Source organism: Pseudopodoces humilis, chromosome 16, assembly GCF_049639895.1.
Source record: "Pseudopodoces humilis isolate 2021_Gansu_Grassland_sample_001 chromosome 16, ASM4963989v1, whole genome shotgun sequence".
NCBI classification, from domain to species: Eukaryota; Metazoa; Chordata; class Aves; order Passeriformes; family Paridae; genus Pseudopodoces; species Pseudopodoces humilis.
Window position 1 is genome coordinate 7,972,475 of NC_142215.1, and position 9,370 is coordinate 7,981,844.

Below are 9,370 nucleotides of genomic sequence, written 5' to 3' on the forward strand. Positions count from 1 at the left end.
TAATTATGTTCTCAGATAACTTCTAAAAACATGTCAGAAGTTTATTGTCAAAAATTCTTCCTCAGAGCCATTTTCATTCAGATATGAAAACATGTCATGGTGCAGTAGATCAGCCCTGGTTACGCTAGGACCTGAATTCTTGCAGACAATTTGATGCTCAAGCTGTGCTTTGAACCTCTCATAAGCTGGTAAGAAATTCTGTGACAGTCCCATTGAAAGCAGGTTGGGATTGTCTATCTGCCATTAGTTCAGCCTCTCCAAAGCTTCTGCTGTTTATTTGCTTGGTTGCTTTAGTAGACGTTGGCATAAAGGAGCCTTCTCGGATAAAACCCTCTGTCCATTTAAGTATTGATTTATTGGATGCTAGGATTGCAGCCTGAAGTTCAGAACACAAGGATGGGTTATAAAAGCAAGCCCTGGATGGCATAGTTAGGGAGTCAGGCCCCATCTCTGGCTGAGTTGCAAGACCCTGGATATTATCTGTGGGTGACTTACAATCTTTTTTGTGTTGCTGTAGAAGTGGAACACGGTTTCCAGGCTAAACGGCAAAATAGGCTTAAGCCATGGAGTCCAACCAGGAATCCTCACTCTTCCTGGTGAAGATACTGGAAGAACTGGACACGAAGCAGAATACTGTTTCTTACCAGGATCTCTGCAAGTCCCTGTGTGCAAGGTTTGATTTATCCCAGTTGGCCAAGCTCAGAAGTGTGCTGTTTTACACTGCTTGCCTGGATCCTAATTTCCCAGCGACTTTGTTCAAAGACAAAATGAGATGCACTGTAAACAATCAGCAATCAAAGAAAATCATGGTTGCAGCAGATATAGTAACAATATTCAACCTCATACAAATGAACGGGGGAGTGGCCAAGGAAAAGCTTCCAGTTGCAAGGCACAAAGTGAAGAAGAAGGAGTCCTTCGAGTCCTGCAGGTCTGACACAGAGATCTGCAACATGGCAGACTGTGTGCCTGACTGTGTGCCCAACTGTGAGCTCAACGAGCAGGACTTCAACCGGGGCTTTCCAGTCAGAAGGTCTTCAAAATGCAGAAAGATGGACTGCAAAGACTGCCAGCAGTTTGTCCCCTCATCAGAACCCAACTTCTTGCTTGGTGTTAATAAGGACATGAAGGGCCGGGCTGCCTCTCTGGACAGGCTGCAGGCACTGGCGTCCTACTCCATCGCCACATCCCCACCATGTGAGATGCAGAGTACCTACTTCCCCATGAACATTGAAAATGAATCTATTTCAGACCAGGATTCCCTGCCTATAAGTGCAGGCATAAAAGAAACTTTCATTTCAAATGATGAGCCGTTCATGATGCAGTCTTGTGTCCAGAAAAGAAATATATTCAAAGAAGATTTTCATAATCTGATTACAATATCTCCCAACTTAATACCATCCAACAAAACACCAGAAGATGGACACAGAGAGCCTCAGAACAGGAAAGAAAGCTCTAAGCAGACTTTCTTCAACCACAGCTTCGAAATGCCGTACAGCAGCCAGTACTTGAATCCAATCTATTCTCCTATACCTGACAAAAGGCGAGTGAAGCATGAAAGTTTAGATGATCTTCAAGCTTCAACGTATTTTGGCCCAACTACTGTTCTTGGACCACAGGAAACCAAAAAGTGGACTGGAAAGCCAGCCAAGCAAACAGCCTGGCCAGCTAAAAGCTGGAGTTTAAATACTGAGGAGGTCCCTGACTTTGAACGCTCATTTTTTAATAGGAAGCAGACTGAAGAGAAACCACGATACCAGAGTTCGAGCAACCCATCTCCAAACTTTCCTTCAGTTGACAGGCATCAGTCCTACCTAAATGCAAAGGATCAGCAACCAATTATGCAGGCAAACTATGCTGTGAAACCCAATGGGCATAAACCTAAGGAAATTCCTTCCATTCTAGATGTGGAGAAACACGAGCCAATCAAAAAGTTTAAGGATAAGAGCATTAACTGTACTTCTGTCCAGATCCTAAGCATTGACAGGACCATGAGTGTTGGGACACAAACAGAGCAGCAGGTTCTGGACCACAAGAAATGCAAGGATTTGTGTGCAGCAGGCCAAGCCAAGTACGGCGAGCGGCACTCTCTGAAGCAGTCGGATGATGACTCTGAAATTGTGAGCGATGACATCAGTGACATTTTCCGGTTTTTGGATGACATGAGTATCAGCGGTTCCACGGGAGTCATGCAGTCCTCGTGCTACAACAGCACTGGTTCCTTGTCTCAGGTGCATAAATCAGACTGTGAGAGCTCACCTGAGCACAATTTGACTAAGATCTCCAATGCGAGTGCCTGTAACAAACTGGATAAAGTGGTCAGGGCGGATGTCAGTAACACAGATGACGAACTGAAAACGAGTGTCTGCAAATTAGTCTTGAGGATTGGTGAAATAGAGAAGAAACTGGAATCTCTCTCAGGTGTCCGAGAAGAAATCTCTCAAGTCCTGGGAAAATTAAGCAAGCTGGATCAAAAAATCCAGCAGCCAGAGAAGGTCAGTGTACAGATAGATCTCAACTCTTTGACAAGCGATGCCGCGTCAGATGAGAGCAACTCCCCGCAGATATTTCAGTGCCACAATACTCCTCATGGAAGCAAACTGGAGAATAACCCAGAATGGTGCTGTTCAGATGCCAGTGGAAGTAATAGTGAAAGTCTTCGAGTAAAAGCCTTAAAAAAAAGTTTGTTTACTAGGAGATCATCGAGGTCATTAACAGAAGAAAACAGTGCAACTGAATCCAAAATAGCAAGTATATCAAACTCTCCCCGGGATTGGAGAGCTATTACTTACACCAACCAAGTTGGCATAACAGAGGAGGAGATGAAAGAGAGAGATGGAGGAGAAAATAAGGACTGGCACAGGAAATCTAAAGAGGTAATTTCAACTTTAACTCACTTAATAAATGCTTAAAAATAATGTGGTTATGAATGCCTTCCATAGTCATCTCAAACCTTGGGGTATGACAATGCTTTGCCCTGCCATGTTATGCCTGCTTTTATTGTTATCATAATGGAGTGATTTTGTACCTGTAGGTTCTTGCTTGGTGGTTGCAAAATGGCCAAGTTGCTGCTTAAAAGCTTTTATTTTTTGCAAAGGGAGGGTGGTAATGTGGGCGACATCTCAGGAAGGTGATGGTATTCTTCATCATCTGTAGCAACATCAGGAGGCCTGGTAATTACCTTAGTGAAAAGGGTGGGGGGAAAATTGAAATTCTCTACTGATTGTTTTAGAAGGGATATTTTGAAATTGAATTGTGATGGTTTTTATCAGACAAGTATGTACATATTTAAAAGCCAACAAAACAGATTCATGGATTCAAGTCCCTCAAGGAAAAAATCCTGGTATGTGTACTGAGAGATGCTCATTGTAGTTATATTCTCTCTTTCATTGTCATTTAAATAAGTCTGAAGCCTCCTATTGTTGAACTGCAGCTCAGCTGTGCTCTTGGCTTGGCTGGGCAGAAGAACTCTGCCCATCCTCCAGCAGCTTCCCTGTGCCCCCTTCATTGACCCCATGGATGTCCTGGCTGCCCTTGTGCAGGGCTCTTGGTGCTGCTCAGTTGAAACTGCATGGGGTGGGTGCTTGTTTCTGCTTGGGGAGGGGGTCCTGCAGCCCCTTGTCAGCTGTGACCACACAGCAGGCATGCTGTGCCTTCCTACAACAGGGTGTGAGGGCAGAGAAGAGTTGAGAAAAGAGAGAAAGAGGTTTGATGGAAATAAGTGAGGTTGGGTGAACAAGAAGCCACAAACCACAGGTTATTGCTGGACTGCAGGGAGGGAAGAAGGCCATCCTTAGTCAGCCCAAACCTTGGCTTTTCTGTACATTGCTTTGCTTAGGATGACATGCTGATTTTGAGAGTCCCTTCCAGACTCCCTCAGTGGCCTGTGGCTGAAGCTGGATTGTACCATGGATGCTGCAGTGTCAGGCTGGGGACATTCCTCAGGAATGCCTCATGTTAGGATTTGATCTGGAAACAGAAACCTGGAAGCATGCTTGTGTCTCTCAGCTTTTGCAGATCAGCTGGGCTTCTCTGGATGTCAGGGCCATTTCAGAATAGTTTTTTGGTGTCTAAACAGCGCAAACCCTAATTTTTTGCTGCTGCATCAGCAGCATGTTCATGTTATAAGGAGTATGGAGTTGTGTTTGTAAAATACCTCAATACCTCTGGTTTGATTATGAGAAGAATGTGGGCAAATTTGTCATCCAAAACCTTTATCCTAGCTGGTCTATTTTTTATCATATGGTGCTTCTGAAAGGAATATTTTTGTCTTTTGTGTTTAACTCCCTCATAGTCTTGTTTTTTTCTCTCAAATTCTTTTAAACCCTATTGCAGGCAGACAGGCAATACGAAATCCCACAGCCACATAGACTCTCTAAACAGCCAAAAGATGCTTTCTTGATTGAACAAGTCTTTAGTCCTCATCCCTATCCTGCATCACTCAAGTCACACATGAAAAGCAACCCTCTCTACACAGACATGAGGTTGACAGAGCTGGCTGAAGTGAAACGTGCCCAGCCATCATGGACCATAGAGGAATACACGAGGAATTCGGGGGATAAAGGCAAGATTGCAGCCTTGGATCTACAAGTGAGTCTCATTTGTTTAATTTGAATGGCTTGATTGCAAGTGGATGTTGCCAGAATATACATTTAAGAAGGGATTTGGATAGCTCAGGAAAAAGCTGTGGATTGTTGAGCCTCTAATCTTGCTGATCCCTATCCATCCTGGCCAGGGACAATGAAAATGTGAATGTTTCATTGCTGAATGGTGATCCTTGGCAGGCTGATGGTCCCAGCTTATTCTGCAATGGAGAAGCCATCGTAGCTTTAGTAGCTCTAAAGAAGGTTTGGGGAGTAAGGGAGTGCAGAGGTGAGCTGGTCCCTCACTGCAGCAAGGGAGAGTGGTGCAGGAGCTGGGACTGCTGCCTTTTCCTCTGCCTTTGTTCTCTCTGAATTATTCACAGGGAATTGCAGTGCTAGGGTTGTTTTTTTCCATTTTACTAGGAACACGAGACATCAAATACTTGTAGAAGATGTTCAATACCACAACTGGTTTTGAAACACGTCACTGTTGAAGCTTTGAAGTGGCTGCTGGAAACCAGCCAGGCAACCAATGGTGTGTCTAGTTTGCATTTTGGTTCTGCTTGTAAGTGTGCAGGCTCTTGTGCAACAGAGGAGACAAATGCACGTTTTGCATTTATATTTTCCTGATGCAAAATCACAAACCTGACATAAAATGAGCACCCACATTGGGTACCCTGTGTAGCCTGATAAACACAACACATCTTTTAGGAAGGAAGATATCTCAGCAGAGGTTTAAAGAGGAAACCTGAAGAATGACATCCAAAATGCGTAAAGACCAAATAAATGTTGCATTTCTTGGTCTCAAAACCCGAAATGTGTCACACAATGAAATCCACACTGATGTGAAATAACTGTATCATTTATATGCACTTTGACAGTAGAATGTAGGACTGGTGGGGGGTCTGGTGCTGACCTCAGGCACTTTGGGTTCTGTGGGCAGCAGTTGGTGCAGCCGTGCTCAAGGAGGGAGCCTGCTTGTCTCCACAGCATGTCTGGCGTGGAAGAGTCTGAGACTTTGCTGCTCCGTGCCAGCCCTCAATGGCTCAGTGCTGAGGTACCTAAACCAGCTCCAGACTAATGCCTAGGAAAGCATCAGGATGCTGTGCCTCAGGACCCCGAGCTGGCTGATTTGGATTTGAAACCATCACCCACACAGTGCTTTAGTGCAACTCCCATGAATGTTTGTGCAGGAATTTGTGCACAACAAATTCACATCTTTGCTTGGCTCATGCAAACTTCCCTGTCCTCATCAGCCCCTGCTCCTTGCTGTGGCTAAAGTGCACTCGGAGAGAAACCAAGCAGCACAGGGACCAGGCTGCATCTTGTCTCAGCTCCCTGCAGCTTTTTGGGTCTTAAAAGCTTTAGGGGGCTCACTAAATTCCTAACCCTGGCATTGAGGCTGTATGATAGAGTAGGAATAGGCTGGAGGAAGTTCCTCTGCAGCAGGCAGTCACAAAGCATCACTTACCTGCTGTGTGAGGCAATAAGGGAGGTGATATTTGGGAGCAAAGCCCCTCTGGGAGAAGTGTTCTCCATCTGCTCCTCGTTGGGCTGTTTTGTTCTCTGTAAGCAGCTCTGCATGACTGTGAGCAAACCAGAGAAATCGGCTTATTGCCATAATTTATCTTTAGGATAAAGGTGATAGAAGTTTACTGGTTTGATTCTTTCCCTCCAGAAAGACTGTCAGAATTGCATCTACCCCACAAAGCCCATGTCTAGACTTTATAATGGAGCTTACTGACAAACTTGAAAAATAGACACAGACTGATGAGTGGGTTTTTTTTTTTTCCCCAGTGATTAAGTTTATTAGAACTGAAAGTAAATACATTATGCCTTAATGAACATTCCTATGTCTGGCAATGAAATGGGAAGGGAAGCTGATTAACAGTAATGGGCCTTTTCAATAATGCATCTTCCTTCTGAAGTAGTTAAAAGGTCAATGCCAAGGCAGACGGGTCCGAAACTGCAATTTGCTTGAAGCACAGTATGCCTACCTTTGGGATTTTTCCACCTTTGTTTACCTAAAATTTCTCCTGACAAGCCTGACAAGTCTGCTGGGTTTTCCTCCAAAAAAAGAAATTGCAAGACTAGTCAGGCCCAAAGCTTGTCCCAGGTGTGGGCTCTGTGTGAGATTCATTGCTTTGCTTTGTGTATGACGATCCACTGGGATGAAACAGTATCAGGCTGTTTTCTGATGCCTTTAGTGATGAGATTGCTGCCTTTTTTCACAAGGCTGAAACAGGTCATCCAAAGCCCTAAAGATGCAATCACAGATGTGTCTGATGGCCTCTGTTTCAGCATCCTAAGACTATCATAGAGATGTCCATTAAATGATCATAAAACCATCGCTCAATTTTCATGGTTTATTTCTGAAATAGCTATAAAATCACTTATTTTAGTAGTTCTTTACATAAAACAAATGCTGCTCTCATGCAAAGCAAAGTTTCAGTCAGTAGCTTGTGGCCACAAAATCTGAATTAGTCAATTAAAGACTTACTCAAATCCTTCTCAAGTCAGCTGGAGTTTCTTTGCCAGGTCTGACAACCTTTGGGTCAGGACTGTTACAGGCACAGAAATGGTGTGTGTAAGGGTATTCTCACTGTAATATTTTTATATGGAATCTTTCTCATTTGTTTTAAAGGAATAAGCTTCTGGAGCCTCAGATAAAAGAGACAGCTTTGGGGAAATGCTGTCATTTTTCAAAATGCTCTCTTTGTTTTATTCCTTTCTGCTGATAAGTTCAATAGTAGTGTTTGGGTTTCCCTGGTTTTCACCTTATTTTCCTCTAACACAGAGTTTAAAGGGAATAAAACAAGCAAGGCTGAAATGGAAAGCTTTAAGAGCTCATAAATGCTTAGGAGTAAAAAGCTGTAAGACATAAAAAATAAGTAATTCAAATGGAAATACTGATAAAGTTCTGCAGCATCCCCAGGCAATGCCATTCCAGAGGAGGGGTCTGTAAATTGCCCCCACTGCAGGACTGGGTGCTGGGTAATCCTGCCCTGCAAGCAAGTCGTGGTGCCAGAATTAGGGTTAGCTTTGTAAAATGTAGTGCACGAGGAGCATATATTAAGAACCTTTCCCATCAGCTGAGCTTTAATAATTTAAAAATTATTAACAGTTACAGGCAGGCACTTGCTGACACCTCTGCTGTTGAGCAGATTAAAGAGATTTTATTTAAATGCCATCCAAGATGACAAAGTTTCCGGTAAATCAGAGGTAAGTGAGGGATTTTGGAGCACAATCTTACTGTTGCAGGAGTCTATTTTTTGCAGTATTTTGTTACCACTTTCGTCAGCTTTATGGGATTGGGACCAGGAGATGAAGGGGTGTGAGAAGTGGCAATAACCCACTTTATCCTGACAGCAGATCCAGGTGTGACTGGGAGGCCTCCAGGCACATCTGCTTTGTTTACTTATTTTATTAACAGCAGACCCCAGACTATTAACAACTGTTTCCTTTTAATTTTTAGACTCAAGAATCTTTAAACCCAAACAACTTAGAGTACTGGATGGAAGACATTTATACTCCTGGCTACGATTCCTTGTTGAAACGGAAAGAGGCCGAGTTCAGGAGAGCAAAGGTTTGCAAGATCGCTGCCCTGATCGCAGCGGCCGCTTGTACGGTTATCCTGGTCATTGTGGTTCCCATTTGCACCATGAAATCCTGAGCCTGGAGCACGCACCTGTGACTCCCAGCCACGTGTGTCTCGGGTAGCTCACGCTGTGTGTCAAAAGGCTGCTGGCAAAACTGTAAGGGATGCGCTAAGGAACAATGTTCTGAGCGTATCCCGGTGGAGAATGCTGTAAATGAAGGCAGAATGCAGAACAACTAGAGATACGTTTTTGGGAAAGTCCTATTTTAAATAACAGACTGTGTGGTGGAGTTAATGGGAATTCGGTTCGATTTTTATGCATTTTTAAAAGTGCAATATTTTTTTTTTCCTAAAGAAATGATATAATGTTTTACAGAATCAGAGACTGATGAGAATCCAGGCAAAAGAGAACGTTCGTCTGAGCTATGTTGCATTTAAAGGAGGTGTGGGTACATGGAGGTAGCACTGTATAGAAGGGAATGTTCTATATGCATTACATTGGGGACCTAGAGAAGTCTTAACAGCTCTCCACAATGTAGAAAACTCTGAATGTATTGTATTTATTTTATACTATTTATGTGTCTCATGATCATTTATTTGGAAGCAGACTGTGAAGATGTGAACAGAGTTCATTCCTGTGTTCAGATTAAAAAGGGCTCTTTGTATTTGGTCTTGCCCTAAGACCCACTCTATCATCACTGAGTACTTAGGTAAGTGCAATGTGCTGCAGACCAAAAAGATTATGTTTTAAAGCAATCACAAGAGGTTTTAGTTACTTCTGTTGAATAACATTTGCATAGAGCTGGCAAACTTGCCTTGCCAAAAGGGTATTCTTTACCTCTGCAGACAGTGAAATTGTCTCAATTTCACTCCTGCCAGCAAGCAAAGCTGGCAAATCAAAGTGACACTCTAAAAGTTCTTGGAAATGTAATCTGAACAGTTAATTTTTATTTTTTTTCCACAAAGTCTTTGTGCCTTTTTTTAGACTGTAGGTTAAATAGAACTGTTTAATTTTTTGCTATTTTAAGCCCATAACATAAATCACAGCATAGTGGGTACTAATGGAAGTCCTTTTCCCACAGGCCTTCTATACAGTTCCGAGTGCTCCTCAAGCAGCAGGGCTGGTGGTTTCTGAGCACTTATATTAAGGGCACAATTTCTCAGCACTGGTAGAAACTTGCTGCTGATTCAA

At 43.2% G+C, this 9,370-nt stretch overlaps 1 protein-coding gene across 1 annotated transcript; it reads left to right on the forward strand.

Moving 5' to 3' along the window:
- Positions 1-563: 563 nt before the first annotated feature.
- MINAR1 (membrane integral NOTCH2 associated receptor 1) lies at positions 564-8,253 on the forward strand. Its single transcript, XM_005521572.3, has 3 exons — positions 564-2,873; positions 4,333-4,587; positions 8,056-8,253. Exons 1-3 carry the CDS (start codon positions 564-566, stop codon positions 8,251-8,253), a joined length of 2,763 nt encoding a protein of 920 aa, XP_005521629.1.
- Positions 8,254-9,370: the final 1,117 nt, after the last annotated feature.